The 21,885-nt window shown below is 50.3% G+C and overlaps 1 protein-coding gene across 1 annotated transcript in view; it reads right to left on the bottom strand.

Moving 5' to 3' along the window:
- The window catches only part of BCOR (BCL6 corepressor), a 28,369-nt gene extending 15,669 nt beyond the window's left edge, over positions 1–12,700 (bottom strand). The window contains exons 1-5 of the mRNA XM_007952482.2: positions 12,615–12,700; positions 11,298–11,376; positions 7,490–10,336; positions 6,764–6,817; positions 6,097–6,283 (exon numbers count right to left, since the gene is read on the bottom strand). Of these exons, the coding sequence (XP_007950673.2) occupies positions 6,097–6,283; positions 6,764–6,817; positions 7,490–10,336; positions 11,298–11,376; positions 12,615–12,700 (3,253 nt within the window). The remainder of the gene's footprint in view (positions 1–6,096; positions 6,284–6,763; positions 6,818–7,489; positions 10,337–11,297; positions 11,377–12,614) is intronic.
- Positions 12,701–21,885: the final 9,185 nt, after the last annotated feature.

Consider the following 21,885-nt stretch of genomic DNA (forward strand, 5'->3'; position numbering starts at 1 on the left):
AGGCAAACTAGCCCAAACACAAGTTCAGGGACAATGTCAAAGAACTTAACATGATCACTGCACCTCTCTCTATCCTCTTTCTCACATTTGTGGAGCGAAAAGCTAAACCAAAGGGCTGCTCCCACTTCCTCTCCAAGAGAAGCTGCTTCCTGTCCAGAGGAGGAAGGTCCTCCAGATCCCTAGCACCTTGGGGACACTGCATACACCCACAGGGACACAAGTCACCCCACCTGGCACTTCTCTTTACTCCTTCCTTCACACTTTCACATCCAAGAGAAATCCAGACAAGCTGCTAACCTCTTCCCTGCCAGGTGTTACCTTTCATATGCTTAAGTCAGCACTTGCCACCTCTGCTCATTCTAGCACCCTCCACTCAATCCTCTCTGCCCAACATCACTTCCTACTTTTGTTCCAACCTAAGAACTAACCCATCAACTGCCTTGCTGGTTGCATTCTTTCTAATGTACAATAGAATATTAACAATAATTACTTCATAATCACGATAGCATTAAAGTGTTCACTCTTACAGAGCCTGAAATGATCTTGCACACCACATCACCAGGAAGTTTGGAATTTTGGTAACACTGAGTTTAGCTTACACTAGTCAATTTGTAGATCAGATACCAAAAACCTATGCTGCATATGCTAATGGCCAGTTCTCCTATCCTGGTGCCCGAATAGCACTCTCATTTCTGAGTAGCTGGGCTCTGTCCCTGGTGAACCTTCTTATAGTGGCAGTCATTTCTGGTAGTGAGCTTCACTTTGACCTTGGTTAGCCTGTCCTCTCAACCATGGATGGAGCTCATTCACCTACTCCCTAAGGGTTTCCTAAGGCAGGACAGGACTGCTGGGGCTGAGTCTACTCTTGGATAGAAATGGCTGAGCCTCCCAACCATTCCCCCTCCCAATTGGCAGTTGTCTACCACATGAACTTGGAGAACTGGAAAGCCAGTGTAAGTCTGTGACTCAAGCAGCCAGGCCCACCCTCTGCTCCAGGTCTCTGAGGTACACCTGGCACTGGACAGCACCAAAGAACAGGCAATGCAGGCCTTCCATCGCAGCAGGGGCCTAACACAATGCTCAGCGGCAGGAGCAGGAGATGACATACAGAATCCCCTGAACCCCTCGGCCATGCATACAAGACTCCACAAACAAGAGAACCAAGGGACTAACCAGGGGGCCAGGGAACACGTACAAGAGGGCTGCGGGTTCTCATCTCGTCTGCTCTGTGACCCTCTTAACCGCTCTACCAGTAACAGCACCACTTTACAACTCGGCCCCCTTCAGCTGTAAAGTGGGACTATTACTGTAAACCTCCTCCCAGGGGTGGCCTTCATAAACACAGGCTAAGCACTGCCAATGGAAAAGGAAAGGCCAGAGGAACCGCCTTAACAAAAGGATGCTATGACTCTCAGACCAGCTGGCATTTGAGCCCCTGTATTTACATGATTTCAAGATGTGAATCCTCCGAATTATGTCATTTGATTTCTCTAGTCCAATCAGCCTTCCCTGACAGTCTTGTGGGAGAGGAATGGGGAGAGGGCAAGGACACAGTGTGAAAATGTAAGGAAGAACCACCAAATTGTGCAACTTTAACATTAGGTTTTAAATGTACTAATTCCTTCCCTGCTCTGGGTAAGGAAGATCATTTCAAACCAGGCAGTTTGAAAGCCAAAGGTAGCTGGTGATATCACAAAGCCTTCCAGAGTCACAATCAAACAGCAGCTGAACCAGTGTGGGCCCCACCCAAAATGAGCTCCCCTTAAAATCAGGCTAAGAATCTGTTTTCGGATTCTACTTGGGCATTTCACATTTGTACTCCAAGTTCCATATTTAATCCACAGCCATCCAGTCAATTCCAACTCATAGCCACCCTACAGGACAGAGTAGAAATGCCCCATAGGGTTTCCAAGGCTATAAATCTTTAAGAAACAGACTGCCTCACGTTCTCCCAAACAGCGTCTGGTAGATTTGAACTGCCGACCTTCCGGTTAGCAGCTGAGCACTAAACCACTATGCCACCAGGGTTCCTTAGGTTCAGTGTAGACCTTCTTTCTCGGAGAGAAGGTTCTCTGCTCGAGCTTTTCCCTTCAGTGCGGAGTCCACATTCACTACCAACTTCTTAACAGTGAAATTGGTTCATATCTCACCCACCTGACCTACCAAAAAGGCCAGCCATCTTTTGCCCACAGAAAACCTCCTGGAGAACTTGTGGTCATTTATTTGATAGACCTGAGTGAGCAGTGACCGGCTGGGAATCTCATTTCCTTATTCCATAGCTCACTGCTCCTCACTGAAAAAGAGCATTCCCTATAAGATGAGCTCTTACTGTCTGTCTCATTTCTTATAGCCCTCCAGGGCTCCCCATCTGGTGAACTATTCCCCCACACACACCTCCAGTGGAGAGGGCTCCCTTTCACACACCACCTTCTGTGCCCCTGATCACTGGGATGCCTGGCAGGTGAGTTCTTGCCACTATCCACAAGCCTGCTCTGACTGGATTGCGCTCCTGTGCCTGTGGCCTGGGAGGCTACAGCTGAGCTTACAGACCTTCCTCTCCTGCATGGTCGTGAAGGACCTGAGCTTCATGCCTGTGGATCCTCATCTTGGACTATTATCAGGAACCCTTGCTTGCTAAAATTGGCGTTCATTGAAATCACACCCACCTACACACATAGTTTAGCTACTTTCCATTTCCCTGAGAGGATCTTTTCCCAAACTAATTCCACACCCCTACCGCCACCCCTACCCCCACCCCCAAACCATTATGAGGAAAAAACTTAGAAGAAGTGAGACATTTTCACTACAGCCTCTCACAGTGAAGACTGATTCCCCTAAGGGGAAGACGAGACAAGAGCACTTGCTGGTATAACTTAAGTAGTCCAGCAATAAAACTGAAGACCGCCCACTTTGACTGCCCAAGATATACAAGGCCACCAGCTACTCACCAACTATGAGGGGAAGGCTTCATACTATGTTCTTACACATTTCAACTTGGGCCTCCACACACAAGGCCATTTCAACCACTAACTAACCACAGGGTTCCCATTCAGGGCATATGCAAAAGGGGCAAAGGGGGCAGTCAGGGCTCCTAACCATCAGGCTCCACCATTACTGCTACGCTTGGCCGTTCTAAAAGCAAGAAGCCACGTGGTCCGTAGTCATACGGTCTAGGCAGATGCAAGCAGATGTGAACCTGGCTATGTTGGTTGTGGTTTAACACTTGCCTCCTGCAGCATAATCATATGACTCGCAGCACATGCATGCCATAATTCATCATGGTTGTGCCATAGCAGTACCTCACAAAAGCATCACCATGGCAACATTTACGAGTCGCCGTGGCAACAAAGCAACCTCACCACTGTGGTAACCATGCCCAGTGAGTCCCAAACAAGATGAGAGAGTCTTACGATGTTTGAGGGCTATCTATGATTTAAACTCTTACCTCTGTAGGTAACTATCACCTCCAGCAGAGGCTAACCTTGTTAAAAGTTACACCCTCTACAGTAAATGGCATTGGGAATCTCTCTGCTTTTCGTATTCATAGTTTACAGAACATGCAGGTGCTCTACCAGAAGTTTCCTAAACTACGTTAGGTGAAGTCCTTGTCCTGTTCCTCATTACCAAGAGCACCTCTTACAAGATGAGCCATTCCTGTCTACCTTGTTGTCTAGTTCCTGCCACAGTAATGCCACTGAGTAGGGCCTGGATCCACCCAAGCCAAGTGGCTGGCAAGAAAAATGGTCACTTCAGGCTCAAAAAGGAAAGTGGCCGATACTTCCTTATCCCTCCCTGTCTTCAAAATGCCAATGATAGTTCTTAGTGATAGATGGATTAATGAACTTTCAAGTTTGAGGATCCTCCTAACTCATTTGTTGAACTTCTAACTAAAATAAAATTTTAATTCTTCTGCATATACTATTATAAGGAGTAAATGAAAGTCTTGACCATTGTCTTAACTCACTTTTCTTAAACAATCTCTTCCCAACAAGACACACCTACTCCTAGGCGGCAAAAGCACCCACCCATCTCAGGTGCTCTTTGGAGGCAAGACCAGAAGCTACTCGTGCCTCCAGGAGTGGAGGGTCCCCTCAGAAGGGGAAAGGCTTCTGGGAAGTGTCCTGTACCCTTTTTGTGACCCCTGCCTTCCCCAAATAGTCACCCCAGCTTACATCTTCTCATCGCTTGATTCTCCTGCCACAGTGACACCCAACAGAGACATGGTGGACAAAAGGACAAGAAAGTCTAGTTAATCTGCAGCATTGGATATAGCATTGGCTGTGCAGGGTAAGACCCTAGCCCTGGAGTGGCAGCAGCAAGGCTTGCTGGGTCTCTTCTGGGTGCTCCAGGATCTAGAGCTTGGAGAGGTTTAGAGGGAAGAAGAAGAGACCTTGCTCCCCACTGTCCACACTGAGTTCTCTTCTCTAGGTTCAGCAGGAAGATAGGAAAGGACACATAGTTCTCAGGGAAGAAGGCAGGGGTAACACTGAGCTGCTGCTACTGCTCAGATTTGAAAGGCAGTGGCTGAAGGCCAGTGGCCACCCTGGGTCTGGCCATTTTCAAAACCAAAGACAAAGAATAGGAGATTGACCCTATTTCCTGCCTCCATCACCATCCACACAGAGTATGTTTTCCCTCCCCTAGAAGCGCCTTCCTGTCATCTCGGCCTTGCCCCACTTCTTCTAAGTCTCTGAGAAACTTTCTCAAGGGTTGATGTTAGGAAGCAACTCAGATGGGAAAAGCTGCATGTCAACAGTAAGCCATCATCAAGGAGAAGGTTTGTTCTTTTCTATTTTACTGAAGGATGGCTAGGATCCTCCTCTCCCCATACCCAGCTCTCTAGAGCTCTCAATCTTCTGAGACGAAGAGTAAAGAAACCTTTGTTTCAGGTACACCAAGAGTTCTTCACACTTGGGTAACCCCACCTTTTATTAGCAATAGTACTGCCTTGTTTGGGACTAACTTTGACAAAGTGGTCTTGAGTTGGCTTCGAGAGAGAACCCTCACCCTGGCTGGTGGCCTCTTGTTTGTGTGATCCCAAGGAAGGGATGGGGATTGAGGAAGCAGTGTAAGGAGCATACTCCCTCAGACCACAAATTCTGTCAAACTCCATCAGGCACTGGGGAAATAAGCATGGGTGGGATCACCAAACCTAGGACTTTTCCAATGGCACGGAGCTCTCAAGTATCCAGCATCCCTGACTATTCTTTCCAGGAAGGTTTTACACACCCTCTCTCCTCAATGTTCACCCGGACACCTTGGACAATGAGGTTTCAGAGGTCCAAAACAGGTCTCAGGCCTAAAACATGCACACTTAAGAAATGAGGAGCAAGACCCTCACCACGTGCTGCCCACACATTTTATCAATCCAGTAAATCTTAAAAGCAAACCTGAAGTCAACCACACTTGGTAACCAGATGCTGGAAGTAAAGAGAATGACTTGAGAAAAGTGCTAGCTAGCTTTCTCTCCACACTTTGCCTCCCAAAACTTAATCCACGCTCCGTCTGGTGGAAGGAACACCCTTATTTATTTGTGCTCTCTTGGATTCTGTTGCCAACTCCCAAACCTGACACAGTGCAATGATTATGCTCTTTGTCATGGTGCCTTCACCACCCTTGATGCCATTTCAACGAAACTTGTGCCTTTGGAGGGAGAATAACAGAACGGTCCATTCTTTATTAGACTGCCACTACTCATATAGGGGGTGGGGGGGGTGGGGGAAATGAGGGGCTTACTAGGTGCCCCTGGCTGGGCAGTGTTAATTCCACTACTATAAAATGAAACCTGTCTGAACCACACTTGACCTCTAACATTGCCATGCCTCTGTTACCCACCTACTGGACTGTTTCTAACTACAGGACAATAACCTCTCATAGATGCTTCATTCCTGGAAGACACAACATTCAGAAGGACAATCGGCCCTTCATTTCAAGGGTAGCAAAGCAGCCCCCTTCTATGAGCAGACGCCAACTGGACCCCAGGCCACCAGAAGTGAATTATTTCCTCTTGCCCCTCTCAGCTCTAGAACACTTTCAGCAGGACTGCCCCGCTCTCACTGATGTGACAACACACACAAGTCACTTGGGTTTACTTACATCTCTCACTGTCATTCTGGTCAGCAATGGCCTCCTCCAGGGTGACCGACTTTGGCTTTTTGTCCTGATTTCCTTTCAGCCTCTCCCAGTCTGCTGGGCTGAATTTGCACACCTCGGAGTCTTTGGTTGCTGGATGGCCACCTTCTCGCTCTTTCATCTCCAATTCGGAGAAGCGCATCATTGCACGCTAGAAAGAGAACGGAGATGAAAAAAAAAAAAAAAAAACAAACACCTTACCATAAAAGCTAGTTCACTGGCCTTACCTTAATGGAAATTATTTTGAAAGAAAAGTTTGCCCAAAACCAACCACAATTTATGAGATACAACTCAGATATTTTAAAATTTAACAGATAAAATGTAAAAGCATCTATATGTAAGGAGTCACACATTCTTTTCATAAAGTCATATGTGTAGAGATGTAATGTGGTGTGTATGTATGTCCATACATACACGGTTGCAAAGAGACAGACATTCTCTTTTGAAGGTAAATAAAATGAAACAAAAACATAACGCAAAAAAATAAAACAAAAACACAACAGAAAAGGAACAAAATGCACAATGAATAAAGACGACCATGGCCCACAAACTTCCCTTTGCATATTTGGAAATGAAATTTAACTCAAAAGGTTTATGTAAGATTCTAGTAATAAAAATTTGAAGAACTGACCTCACAGTAAGCAGCGGGTAGACATAAAATACTGTCCTCTTGTAATCCTTCCATCTATGTAATTAAAATGGGCACTCAATGGATCATTTAGATAATTTCATCCATTTTTATAAGCATAAACCAATTTTTTTCTTAACATTGCAAAACAATTTGGCTTTATTCATCTTTTAATTAAAAGTAAAATATCTTAGGAAACTCCTATACAACATCTATCATAATTCACTAGCAAGTTAAATACATACTCTATCCCTTTAAGCGAGCTTTTCTTTCCTTTTTTTTTTTTTTTTTGGTGAAAAACTTGCACGAATCTCAGACATGCGGCTGCTACACATCTCTACCAAGTATCACGCAAAGCATTCTAAGCAGCACTTGTAGGCATATTTGCTATCTTACAGCAAAGGCAGAGAAATCAAAGCAATTGATAGATAATCATCATGCAGTCTTTAGATACCCTTCCACAATAATTACAACATACCTTACCAGCTTTGGAGTGGAGTTCTCTTAAAAGCTACAGACTAACTTAACGTATCCACAGACACACAATCCTCCTAAATGCTACCACTCACATCCCCTTATTGGACACATTTCATACATTCAAATTACCATAAGCTTAACTAACCCCATCTGACTGGGCCCCTGCCCTACCATACCCCTCCCCCCCAAGTCCCTTTACACATTAAAAACTGACAGCTGGTGAAGGGTCTGAAGTTGGGGTGGGGGACTCACCTGTAATGCCCGCTGTTCTCGGCTGAGCTGACTGGAATCCGCGTACAGTTCAGTAGTGACACACTTGAACCGGTCACCAACGTAACCAGCGGAGTTTGCAATTCTCTTCGCCAGTTTGGATGGCTTCGGTTTCAGAACTTTGCCATCATTTGATTCGGCATCATCAGATCCATCTTTGGTATAGGTGGGGGTGCCATCCACACTCGATGGGGGGGCACTGCCTACACAAAACGGTTTGGGCTCCTCTTGGGTTTTACCAAAAGTTATGGCAGGGCCATCGACCCCCAGAGTTGGCTCAAGAAATGAAGTCGCAACAGGCATCCCCAGGTTCTCTTTGTTGGTACTTGCTGGAACATTCTCCTTGTTTAAGTTGAAGATTGACTGGCCTGGAGCCTGTTTGAAAGCATATGCTTCATGGAAGTCACTGATGTGAGGGTCCTCCCTCAGGGTGATGAAATCACGGTGCTGCTGCAGACCTGGGTCAGCCGGGGGCTTGGTGGGTTCCGTGCTCTGGCCAACACTCTCAGCTGTGAAGCCAGGTTTGGACACACTGGTGTCTGTTTTAGCATCTTGTTCTTCTCGAAGAAGGTCTACATAGATGAGCTTGTCGCTTTTGACAACAGCTTTCCCCTGATTCCAGCTGGGGTTAGGCTTCAGGTTCTTGTCAGAGGCGGGGACTTCTGGATGCAACTTGGTGCTGCTGGCTTCCAACATCTCAGAAAACCGAGTCCGGAGGGTTGGGTCCTCGTAGCGGGCTCTCTCGTGAGAACGGGACCTCCTCTCTGGTTTTTCCTCTTTAGCGATCTCTATGGGTGTGTGTGGTATCAGCATGGGATGTACCATGCCCAACCCCAGTGCATCTTGGTAGGTCACAAACTCCGGCCGGCCCGTGGGTAGCCCATAGGGCAGTCCAGGCTTTGGGGCAAGGTGCCCAGGAAAAAGACTGCCATTTGGTAGCAAAACTGGGTGAGGGTAGACAGGCCCTTTGCCATGTAAGGAGAGGGGACTGATAGCAATGCCCTCAGGTGCTGGGTAAGGGAGGTAACTCCTGGGGTAGGGGATTGGTGGGGACCTGAATGCCTCATTTGGAGATAGAAATATTGAGCTTGGCGGGAGGCCATTCTCGTTTGCTTTGAAACTTGGTTCTGGGTTGCTGGCTTTGGCGCCCTTGCTGCTGGTGCTGCCACTGTGCTTGGCAGGTGTGGTTGGGGGCTGGCCCACGTGTTGAATGACGGATGGTGTGGTGTCGACGGAGCTCCGGCTTGTCTTGGTGCCATCTGCATTGGCATTTGGGGCTGGCGAAGCGGAGGCTGGACGGCCTGCGCTTGACACCGACCCCGAGATGTTACTGACCACGGCGTCCGTGCCACCCATGCGGGGACAGGAAGAACTCCGCTGCTGCGGTATAGCCCAGTCCAATGCCTTGTTTTTCAGCGGCATGCTTTTGCCATTGTTCTCTTCGTTAGGACTTGGCCCAGGCACCACCCAGGATGAGGGAGCAGTGCTAATGATTTCAGATCTATAGATAGCACAGCCATTTCCTGGAGGAGATAATGTTTCTTTCGGAAGCTCACTTCCAGAGAGCACTAAGCCACTTCCAGCTCTGCTGTGAACAAGGACCGTGGGAGCCATCTTTTTCATGTGGTCAGCTTTGGAAGCATCTACGTCTACCACTTTAGAAGACAAGTCTAGTGGTTTGTCAGTGACGTCTTTGGTAACTGTCTGCTTCTCCAACAGAGGAGGCGAGCCACCATCTTTTCTGTCTTGAACTGCTGTTTTCCGGGCATGCCCGGGAACCGGCTGGGCACCTTCGCCCCCTTCCGGGGCTTTAGGATACTTGCCATTGGAGAGCCTGGCCGTGGGGAACTCGCTGCTGACCGTCATGTATGGCTTCGACAAGGTGACTGAAGGAGAGGTGGAGATCCTGGCATAGTGCTTGTGGAATTCAGAGTAGGTGTCTGCAGCAGGCTGTGTGGGCAGGTGGACACGGGGTGAAGGCCGAGGCGATGGGGGCAGCAGGAGAGCTGTGTCACCTGGCAAGCCACTGGCAACTGCCTTGGCAGAGGGCACCCTGGGCTGTTTACTGTTCTGTATGTGGGGATAGGCATGTGACTCAACGGAGTTCCCAGGACTGACCCCTATCTTCCACGGTAGGCTTTTGTCTGCACAGTGGACAAGAGGCGGGATGGCAGGAGAGGCCGATGGTGTGGAGAGCCTCATGGGTGAAGCCAGGGATGATGGGATGTGGGGACTGACGTAGTGAGGCGGCGGCAAGTAGAGAAAGCGCTCCCCATTGGTGCAGACAGGAGAGTACAGAGGCTGGGCTAAGCTGTAGGACTGCTGAGGTAGCAATGCCTTGTACATGTTCAGTGAATACTTATTTGGCGAGTCGAGGAAAGGGTAAATGGCTGGTGTGGCTCCCTCCATGTAAGGATTGACCCAGGGCAGCCGCAGGTAACTAGCACCATTGATGTTAAGAGGGCTCTGTTTATCACTTGCAGGCCTGTCCAAGCCCAGTGTTTCTGCCGTGGGCACGGCACTTTTTTGTATTCCAGGTGGTGTTTTGTATATAGCACTGAAGCCATTTGGGGGTTTTCCAGAGACAGCGGAAGCCTCCACTGTCTCAGGCGTATTCGGTTTGAACTGCATCTCTGGATTTCTCTCGGAAGAAAACCCAAGACCACCTAGAGCACTTGTGGCAGCCTCCCGACCTTTCTCTGAGCCCAGTCCACACAAGCTAGAGTAGACGATGTTTCCTGGGACACGGAGCCCTTCGCGGATCAGGCCAGTGCGGTCCATGCTCAGCGCTGCCAGCCCATCAATCCGATGGGCTGTAGTCGCATCCACCTTTGCAGAAGAAGAAAACGAGCATTACTTAGGACCCCCCTTCAAATCAGCTGTGCCCATCCCTAGGCAGACATTCCTAAGAGAAACCACACTCTAGTTCACTAAACCATTAGTCTTAAAATCTGAGCAGAAAGGGTTTTTAAAAAATATATATATAGATATATAGATAGAAAAAAGGTCAAAGAAAGGACTCCCTAGGTTTGTCCAAAACTAGGGTGGTGTGCTGCCTGCGTGTCTCCCTTCTGTTCAACTAGTATTCTGAGAGCACGTAAAACGTTGATCCCTTTAGACTTGAGGCCCATATGTTAATGCAGTCATCTATTAACTCTGGAACTTTCACTTTCTCAGCAAAAATTCTTTGCTGCCACTGAGAAGATACCCATTCTAATCCTCTCAGCGCCACCCTGATGGGGTCCAGTGTGCACACTAACGCTCCCCAGGCCTTTCCTGGACAGAGGGAGGCATTACTTAACACAACAAGGAAAATCTTTGATGGGACAACAGGAATGGAGGACTTTAGCCGTCTCGTTTCTAAATCAATAAAGAGGCCATGGGTCAAGCTGTGGTTGCGTCCTCCTTGACTTCCTCTCTCCCTGGTGTCTGGATAGATGGTATGGGGTTGTTTCATGTTTTACTGGAAAGGTAAACCCTAAGGGTCCATTTGGAGGCTGAAAATGTATCCAGCTGGGAGCAGCAATGTGCCACAAGCATATCAAAGGGAACGGAGCACACAGGCCACCAGTAAGTGGGCACACAAACTTAGGTGGCGAATCTGTTGACTCAAGCATGTCACTGAGAAGGTACCAAGAGGGGCTTTGAGGAGCGCCTCCCCATTAGTCTTTCTACTCAGCCCCACCCCAAACCAGGGACAGCCCTTTAATGGTATGCAAATGAATGCACCATTGATTACAGATCACTGACATTCAGATAGCGTATCAACACGCAGCCATTAATCTCTTACCACAGTGTGGTTCAAGGGATTTTCTTCCCTCAGTTCCAGTCTGGCTTTTGAGGCGTCCCCATCATTTACAGGAATTTTCCTGTTTAAAAGGATACACCAACTTCATAAAATCATTCTTCATGCAATCCACCTTTCAGAGATGTCCCCCCTTAAGAAATTCTTTCCCAACAGCCCACATTGGACGGGGGGAACCCCAGTGGTGATTCAAACTTGTCTGGCAGCGCAGGGTCCGTGGATGTGCAATCACACAGCAGTCCACAACTTAGGTAAGCCAGAAATTAAGTGCAACCACTTCTGTGGAGTAATCTGTTTCTCCAGAGAAGGCCAACAGGTAAACAAGTAGGCCAATCCGAGCTCTGCTGTCCTAGCCAACTCTTACTCACTCTACCCAAGGACAGACATTTAAGTAGTAAAATGGCCAAAGGTGGACCTGAAGGCTGGAGGCTAGGGGCTGGCTGCATGAAGGCTTTCCAAACCTTCTCTCCGACAAAATCATGTACTGTGTCCTACGAAACTGTTTGCCACAGTGATAATGAAGCTGTGTATTTGACTGCCTTCATCAAAATGATGGGAGGGGGGTACCCACTACTATCATACGAATGTCAGCTGCTCCAGGCTGAAGAGGAAGCCGCACATCTGTGCCAGGCTTGTGCGGCTGCCCTGGGACTTGTTATCGGAGAAAGCATCGATAAAGAAAGTGCTTGGTGCCAACTACCAAATCCCAAAGATAAAATCGCTGACATGCAGCTCAGGAAAGTTTCATCATTACCCCAAAGAGCAGCTTCAATCATCTACTGCTTAGCTGCCTCTACCCCACACTCCAAAATTACAGTTTAGGAAGCAGAACAGAGCTGTCGGGTGACCAGAATCCAGAGGACAACAAGAAACCCTGGGCTTAAATGAAGCAAAGGGTGGCTATCTTCCCATTTATTACTGAGCAAACTATTTGTTTTAAAAGCACATTGAATGCCGATCCACCTGGGCCCATGCTCCTGACATTTAGAGTTAAAGCAGCATATAGGCTGGGATTAATTCTCCTTCATAAATATGAAATAATAAATTAAGGACGAAAGTGCATTGAAAGGCCGCTTTAGGGGCTAATCTTTTAAAGGGCGGCAATGCTTCGCTGAGCCGGGTTGCCTGTTAAAACTGTAAATCAAGGGCCGCCAGCTAGGTGGGAGATCGTTCTCGCCCACCCCTTTTGGACCCGCTCTGGCTGGGAGAAGGTGAGCCAGGCTTCAGCACCCACGTGGCTCAGGAGGCACAGAGAGGAGACCCGTTCCCGCTCATGGGCCTCCATCAGACAGGCACATTCACCTGTCTTCGTTGATCCCACACATGCGGACTCTCTCACTGTTCATCCAGCTGTGAACGTTCCCATACAGGGGGGTTGCAGAAAGCATGTCGTCTTCCTGGATAGCAGCTTCTCCTCAAGCGTCTAGTCTGTTTAAAAAGAAAAAAATAAAAAATCCCAGGAGTTGAGTAACCAAAAAAAAAACCTCACTGCCATCAAGTCAATTCCAACTCAGTGACCCTATAGAACAAAGCATAACTGCCCCCATAGGGTTTCCGAGGCTGTAAACTTTATGAAAGCAGCATCTTTCTTGTGCAGAGCCCGCAGGTGGGTTCTAATCGTCAACATTTCATTTGGCGGCAGAGTGCTTAACCACTGCGCCACCAGGGCTGGAGCAGGCAATGAGAGAGGTCCTCTTTCTAGGCATTCAAACAGAATGCAGACTCAGAAGATGTAGTGTGCTGGATGGTCTACAGATGCCAGGAGTGGAGGGACACACCCGATACAAATGTACAGGTGAGGGGGAACGGGCCTCACTGGTGGCGGAAAGGCAACACAATCCCTAGCATAGACAGCACCTCTGCCTGTGCCCACCCCTCCCTTTGCTGGTTTTTGAAGAAGGTTTGCAAGTGTTTGGGGCCAGACTGCAGGGACTCACACACTAGTTCTTGGGGCTGAACAGGTGAAGGGGTGGGCGTAGAAGGCACAACCATCAGGTGTACCAGCGGTCTGGGGCCAAACCCGCTGTGCCCAGGGCTGTTGTGTACAATTTCCAGATCGAGGGTTAAAAAAGAGTTGGTGGGCTGGTGAGCCACCCCACCCGAGTCCTAGATTAGATTAAGCACCTAACCCGGGTGGTTTTGCCTGGGTGGTTTTGCCTGGGAGCTGCAGAGGGAGGCGGCTGAGTAATTCAATGACGCCTGCTCACTGGGGACAAGAAATCATTAGCACGCGCGCACACGCACAAGTCTTAGCAGCCCAGGCTGATGGGCTCCAAGCTTCTGGCACCCAGGAACGGGCAAAAGCCACCCATTTCCACCTCCTGGGAGGGGGAAGGCAGGCGAGGCAGAAGAGCCGAAACAACCTCTCTCCCTTCCTTACCTTCTCTGCCCACCACCCCCACCCACATCACATTCTAGTTTGCTGCATGAGTGAAGGGTCAGGACAAGCTGCATTTTATTAACAGGATTATCACGGCGCGTGATTTATCCTCGTGCAGGATTTTAATTGCTCTTTGGAGGTTGAGCCGTTTCTTTTGACTGCGCTTCAGCCCATATCCTGCTGTTAAATGCTGGGTTAATAAGTAGGGGAGCCTTTAATGCCTGGGACCGATGGCCCTCAGCAATTCCCTGCTCACAGACACATCTCAGTCCCCCTTGTCCGGCCCGGCCACAGCTCTGACTCGCGGGACCCAAGCCTTGGTGTGAAATAATCAGTGCGCACATCATCAGGGGAACTTTTCTTTTCTCCTCCCTCACACACCCACCCACACAGTTTCCGAAACCCCAAATGTTCCCTAAGTCGACACATTTCCTTTGTTAGCAGGAAAAATATGCAAATGCTTGCTTTTACACTTTAGTACCAGGAGCAGACTGCCAGAAGCAGACTGCCAGGTCGGAGCAGACTGCCAGGTCGGATGGAGGCAGCAGGTCCAGAGACTCTTACGAGGGTAACTGAGGGTGGGAGAGTTGAATCAAAAGTCAGGTGATCCTGCTACATTTCTTCGTCCTGACTAGATCTTTTGTCCACTGACATCCCCACATCAGCCCCCTGGCATATAGAATGACGTCTGTTAACGAAGATCCCCCATGTGCGCACCAGGAACCGTTAGAACTCAACAGTGTTGGTGGAAGAGAGGGTCCCAGAAGAGGCTGAAACCTGCAGATGCAGCAGGCGGGGGTGGGGTTGGCGACAAGCTATTCCCCTAGGATGTCTCTTTCTTCAGACAAACCCAGGGTAATTTTCAACGGGCTAGCTGGCACGTCCTCAAAACAATGACTGAGGTGTTGAGGAAGGTTCTGTGGAGGCTCGTGGGCTTTTCTTCCGCCTTCCAGATACACAAATCAAGCTTGGGGAGGGCCACCATCGGTGCTGGGGAGACTCTGAAGCACATTCAGTGGATGTGCCCTCCTCCCCAAGCCCTGTGGCCCATGCTAACAAAAGGAAGACATTCTAGGGGGCCTAATATAGGTGGGGCAACATTCTTTGACGCTTGAGTGTATCCTTGTCATCGGCTGCAGCAGTGGAACTGCACCATGCCATTCCCTTGCTGTTTGCTGTGATGAAAAGCTGAAATTACATTAGGAGCAAAAGGGTCACTCAATCAAACCCCAAAGAAAAGGATGAAGGAAGAAGAAGGCGTATGCCAAAGAAACCTCAATCTTCTGGTTTCCATGGCTTAAAAATTGGCCTGCCTTCACACTAGCCACCTCCTGAAGTAGTCACCTTGCAAAAAGGACCTCCCAGCTGCTTACTGAGGGAAACAAAGGGTGCTGCCATAGTCACTCTACCGAGGCCCCCACTGAGCCAACTAAGCCCCCCAAAAGGCCAGCACCCCCTTTCCCTTGAAAAGGCTTTTCTTCAGCCAACCAAAACCAAACCAAATTCACTGTCGTCAAGTTATTTCCGAGTCATAGCGACCCCTCCTTGGGTTTCCGAGGCGGTATCAGTACGGAAGTAGAGCGCCCAATCTCCCTTCCAAGGAGTGGCTGGTGGGTTTGAACTGCCAGCCTTCTGGTTAGCAGTCAAATGCCTTAGGCACTATGCCACCAAGGAAGCCTGGATTTAGCTGGAAGGTGAATGCAGTTTAGAGACACCTAGGACACTGGGTGTTTCAGTGCATCTCCCCTTCTCCAGGACTCATCCTCTGGGGTTTTCAATATTAATGCCGTGCAGATAAATGACACCAAGCATCAGAATGAAGTGTTCTCACATGCACAGGGTCAGATGGAGTATTGAGGCCCAGCGTGCCTTTCAGTGTCATCTGTGTATGTGGTGGTGGTGGTGGTATGTGTGTGTGGTAGTGGTGGGGGTAACAGGGTTGAACATAAAGAAGCAAAAAGGAGGGGGTGTCCATTGTTGGACCCTGCTGCGGACTATACACAAACACACACATTTATAATCTTTAGCTGCCCCATGAACTTTTTGTGAACTGTTTAAAAGTGGAGGTCTGTTGAACAAACAGCGGCGCCACTGCCAGCCATAATTTCATTGCAACAAACTGAAGACTTTTAACTCTTCAGGTGCCTGGCAAAAGATGGAGCTGAGCGGAAAGGGCCAATGAGAAATGGCCTTGCCTAGCAGGAGACCCTTCTCCAGGGTGACAAACAAGAGCAAGATCCTCCTCAGCGAAGGCCACACTGCTGACACTAGGCCCTTACTTGAAGAACAGGGACCACTGTCCCCCATTTCCCTGGGATGGAGAAGGTATGGGAGACATTGAGGGGAGAAACAAAATGAGGCTGAGTGGCAGAGGTACAGCAATACTCCCCCACCCCACTCTACTCCTGGATGCTGCTGGTGAGAAGTTGGGGGCTTTTCCCCTCTATGGCAAAGTACTCCCAAACTGACTCTGCTGACCCCCACTGTGGGACATAGTAGGCAGGAATGATTTGATTGGATAACAAGAGGAGCACCTCAAAGTATTTTGCTCCTGTATAGAAGTGGATCGTCCGCTCTTATTTCTTGATGCACCCCCCCCCACTTCCTTCTACATGTAGGCTATGCTTCCAAAAGTGCCAAGATGTGTGAAGTCACTCATGAAAAGCATTTTACAAACACCTACCTGATTCTGGCGTGACCTGCTAAGCTGCACCTTGGCTCTGGGTTTTAACCCTTTTCTCCAGTAGTGGAGAGCAGGGGGCATGGATGGGGGATGGACATGAAGCGGGCAGCAGGCTTGAGCAGCAGAAAGAGGGGCTGAGAGAAGAGGTCAGCCAGGGAGAATGAGGAGTGTCTGGTTTCTAGAGAACAGACTGGGAATTGTAGTGGCTGCCCGCTGGAACACCCAATTGCGGGGAGACCTGGCTTACCAAGCACAAACACACACTGCGTGGTCTCTGGCTCATGTGTGGTGGTAACTGAAAGCACAGAAGTTTGGGTCTCCTGTGACAGACGTCGGGCACTCATTTGCTGCCAGGAGCCAAGGGTTACCAGAAGACCCAGGCTTGGCTTGGACACTGGGTAGAAGGGCCCAACTGGCCAAAGGGGGGGGGGGGGAGTCAAAGGAATCAAGGTTAAGAGCTGTTGTCCCAACAGTGGCATCACTGAAAAGGGAGTACTGCTGCCTTCTGTGAAAAGACATTCACAGACACCATGGGTCCCAGGGCAGCACTCATCACCACCACTTTGCCAATTCCTGCCAAGAGGGCAACTTTCTGAACTGAGGAAGAGGAGTTTTTTGTTTGGAGGCAATTTACCCCCCGCGGACAACAAATAGCAGGTTGAAAGGACAGCACAGAGGCTGCAAGAGGCTCAGGGTGAGTGAATGGAGGAGAGGCAACACCAGGCCACTCTTGGCACCTTTCCTTTCTCTCCACTCTGGCTCCTCCTGGCACCAGGCCACTTTCCACTGCCCCCGCCCTTGAGAAAGCAATTGGTTAAGGTCTGCACATCCTGCTTGTCAAGCGGCACTGACAAAATGAGAAGCATCTCTACCACATCATCCCAACTGCCAGAAATCAAACACCTTCTAGCTCTTCACGCAAGAACCAATGGTTGACTGTGCCCAGGGTCTTTTTTTAAGTCCCTCTAGGTTTGTCCAGCAGAAGGAAGACTGGGCAATCTACTTCTGTAAAGTTTTACCACCTCAGAAACCCAATGGGGGTCGCTATGAGTCAGAACTGATTCGATGGCAGTGAGTTTGGTTTTGGTGTTTGAGGTTTATCCAGCGGGTCTCTCTCACTGGGCACTTTCTGCCCCCGCTGGGCAGCTCTCCAGTTAGTGCACAAGGAGAGCTGGATAGGTTTGTGGGGGTGGCTAAGAAGGCCAAACAGGCATTAGGGATCCCAGCCTGTACGAGCTGGGGACCTCTTTAGGTAGGGGTCTCACTCACTGCACAGCTTAACTCAAGGGCAGCCTGTTAACTCAAAGGTTTCCTGTTTGTGGAGAACATGGAGGAACGTTTTGCACCCTCACCCACAGGATGTCCCTGAGCAGGTGAGGTGGACAAGTCTCTCCAACCTTGGTCTCATCTATAAACATCTGTCACTGTGTTTTCCAGGGAATTAAACTGCACTATGGACCTGAGTGGTGCTAGCCATGTTTAACCCCATTTAAACCGCATCTGACTCCACAGTGACTGACAAACCCCAGAATCGCTGCAGTTTCTTTTGGTGGCAGCTCCCCACTCACCCCATCTGGGGAGATGCTCCAGGTAGGGAGACAGGGGGCAGGCCAGGGAGGGGTGACCTTCAGCAGAGTTGTGTGGATTTCACGGAAGCCCAAAGCTAACCACACAGCCCTTCCTGGGGCTGCTCCAAGCGCAGACTGAGTCACACACAGCAGCTTAGCTCCTGGTGTCAAGGAAGGGAGGGGTGAAGAAGTTCCTATTTTAGGATGTTGGGGGGGGTGTGTGCGGGTGGGAGGAGATGAGAAGAGAAAGCTCTTCCGGATGTGCAGTGTTCGGTGGGTCTTCCTGGGCTGCTTTCTCAGGTGTTTAGGGGAGATGAGGGGACCACGAAGCTGCTCCCCAGGTTGTGAGTCTTCCAGGCCTCAGTCTTCTACGGGTGTTTGCTGGGGGAGGGGGGTTCCTCCCTACTCCCCCATGGAAGTCGGACAGAGTGAAGGGTTAGGGGAGTAATCTGGCTAGACCTGACAGTGCCTCTTGGCACACTGGCCAGCAGCTGCCATTGCCTCTGGGGTGTCTCCACCCACGCCCTCAAGTTTTGCATTAATAACAGATTGAGCTGAAGGAGCAGAAAGGGGGAAGGGCAGACTGCAAACTCTCGCAGCCCTGACCCTTCTGAGCACCCAGAACCTTCTCTAGCTCCTCCAGGGGAGCCTGGATCAGAGCGGAAAGCCAAGTGGTAAAGGCACCAGCCAGGGAGTGAACTTGGCCCTTGGCGGCTGCGGCAGCAAGGGAGAGGGGGAGGGGTGCCCCCTCCCCCGCGCCTCAGCCCGGAGCATGAGCGGTCCGCAACAAAGGGATTTTCTCTCCCACCACACACACCCGTGCAGCTCGAAGCTCCCGCCCTCCTCACGGCTCCTCTGTCACCAGCCCCGCGCGGGGGCGAGCCACAGCGCACACCCACACCCTCGCGCCCGCACTCGCCCGACCTTCTAGGAACTCCGGGAGGAGCCCGACCTCCACAATCCTCGACCCCAGTTCACCCCTCGGCCTCTGCGGGTCCACCCTTTCTAGGTCCCCGCCTCACCTCAGTCCCCGCTACGGGAGTCTTTGGCGAAAAGAAACTTTGGCTGGGCGTACGGAGAACGTGGGATAACCCGGGACCCTCCTGGGAAATGCCTCTGAGCCCACCAGGGAGGGGACACTGCACACCCCTCCCCACCATCACCCTGAGTTCGACGTCAGACGGGAGTTTTGCTCCCGAGGACGCCCCCGCCCCTGAGAAAGCTGCGAGCTGAGTGTAACCAACTCTAAGTTGGGGGTGGGAGGGTTGGGTTTGTGTTGTGTGTCCTGGGGGCTACCAGCAGAAATAAATCTAGAGAGTCTGCCAAACCGGGGCTACCCGCCCGGGGCCCACCCCTCTCCCTCAACAAGGCGCAACCGTGGCTCGAGGTGCGCCAGCCTCCTCTCCTAGCTCTCCAGCCACCGAAGGACACTTCCTCTTCTTGCGTATTGGCCTCTGGAGGCCATCGTGAGGGTTTTTTTTTGTTTTGTTCCTTCACTTTAGTTCATGGTTGTTCCACAGAGAACCACGAGTCTACGGGAGAGGGGGCGCATTTGGGAGCTGGTGTCCCTCAACAGAAGGTTCCTGAGCACTAGAAGCCTCCTTTGCTCCCCCACCCCCAACACATACACACACACACACCTTTCAGTCTGGTCCCTAAAGATTTGGGTCCCCATAATCTATCTACACAACGTGGGGGCAGATCCAGAATAACTGCTCCAATGGGACACCTCCAGAGGCTACGACAATGCCATCTCCAGCACCAGTGTGTAGGAATAAAATGCATTTAATGTCACCCACCCCCAACCGCAACAGAAAGGAACAGGCTCCACAATAAAGCTAACAACAACAGCTATCACTCGCATATCCAGGAAGCACAAAGGAACTTTTTACGCCTAAAAGAGGAGGAGAGCTGCACACAGTTTCCCTGCTGAACATGCACCGCCCCAGAGTCCCAGGAAGGCTGGGGATGAGGGCCAGAGCATGACAGGGGAACCCACTTTCTTTACAAGGAACAAAAGGAACCCCGCGTCTGCTGCTTGGTCTGGGAACTCAGAAGATCCAAAACAAAGCCGTGAAACAACTGCGGTATAGATGGGGGCCCATGAATTTTTGTAGCTGTTCAGAGCTTAATTACTCCTCCTTGATCCGTGGGACTAGACACGACACCGCCAAGGTTAAAATGCCCTGAACAGCGCCGAGCAGATGTGAGCTAGCTGGCAGACGCGCAAATGAGGCCTGCCTCGGAGCACGATAACAAGTGACTAATACATTGCATATCGTTGAAAGAAAATTATTTTTCTCTAATTTGCATTTGCTTGGGGGGAAAAAAAAAAGCCAACACGAGTCTCTCCTCACAAGCACGAGTATAATCCTGGAAATACAGCCCGGCTGCTTTAAGAGAGCTGGAAGGAGGGAAAGACTGCCAGTGTTTTGGCGTTGCAGGCTTGTTTATCTTTCCGCCTTTCCTCCAAGGCGAAACTCGTTTTGCAAGCAACATTCCTACAGAAAATGGCACACGTCATAAATAGAGACCAATTTATAGAACTGGCACCGAAGTTCATGTATCACTCCAGAAGCATCTCCCAGTTCCCCACTAGCGAACCCAAGTAGATGTTGAAGTCCCTGTTAAAATTCGGGGAGGCTAGACCTGAGGGGGAGAGGGGACTCTGGGCTAGATTTGCAAACATCCCAAGGTGGTCAGGTCTAGGGGCCAAAGGCATACAGAGGGGCAGCACACAGAATTAAGTCAGACCTGAAAGATTCTCAGAACCCCAGGGGCCAGGGCTGCAAAGGCTTCGACCTTGGGGTTCCTGGGGGGATGAGTGTTCACACCCAGTTTGCCCCAGGACAATCCAGAGTCTGGCCCAAGTTTCTGGCCATCCTGAGCCCACCTGCTCAGGCTGGCCGGAGACCGCGAAGAGAGTGGGTGATCACTGTCACCAAATACTCTCCCTCCCGCCTGCTTGCCTGCCCTGGCGCTTCCCTGCAGTGCCTGGCAGGGTCCCAGGAATTCAGAGAAGGCCTGTGGCTGTGGGCATCTAGTTTAATAAGTCACAGAGTGGGTGGTGCCGTGGGCAGATCTCAAGACTGCACTTCTCTGTCCTGCAGCTGAAGGCAAATGCGCTCCTGAAATCAGGAAGGCTTGGGAAAGGAAGTTAAGGGGCATGGGCAGTAAAAAGCCAACCTGCACCCCTTTCCCCAAACACACACCTCCTTGGGTCCTGAACCTACACACACTTGCATTTCCAATCCTGGAAACAGCACCAAGGGCAGCAGAACACAGCGCCCGCCTGTCTCTAACTTGTATGAATAACAGGGCCATTTCAGAGGGGAACAACGGCCTTCAGAGCCTCGCAATTTCCAGAAAGCCTTCGGTTAATAACACAAGCTTTCCAACCAGCTTACTTACGGTACAAGTTATTTTCGCAAATCTTGAAAACCCTGCTATAAGCAGCTGAGGCCCTGGGTCCACGGATCCGGGCCAAAGCCCGCCAGAGAGTGACACTCATGACCCCATGGGCCTGCTCCCGTCACCTCTGTCTAACAAGTTCCCGAAACCACGACATACAAAGTCATCCGGCACTCCCACCCCAGCCCCGGGAATTCACAGAGGTGGGGGTGGGGGAGGGGGCACTGCGCGCTTTCTCTCCTCCGAGGACGCTCGGGCCAGAAAGTAGCTGCCACCTCTGCAGCTCCTCCGCTGGCCTGCATAGTGCGCGCTTTGTGTAAGTGCCGAGGAGGCGCAGCGCTGCTCGTGCGCCAACAGCTGTCACATTATTTGCACTCGCTGTAAACAGCCTTCACATTCCCCCCTTACCACATAGTTAAAGCCAGACTAACAATCCACAGTTAGAGATCAAACCAACAACAGCAGCATTGTGTCTGCCTTCGCACCAAGCCCAGCAGCTGGCAGGTTTCTCCGGAACAAGGGACCCCCTCT

This window comes from Orycteropus afer, unplaced genomic scaffold (genome assembly GCF_000298275.1).
Source record: "Orycteropus afer afer isolate SDZICR_OR568_19922 unplaced genomic scaffold, OryAfe1.0 scaffold00341, whole genome shotgun sequence".
Lineage (NCBI taxonomy): Eukaryota > Metazoa > Chordata > Mammalia > Tubulidentata > Orycteropodidae > Orycteropus > Orycteropus afer.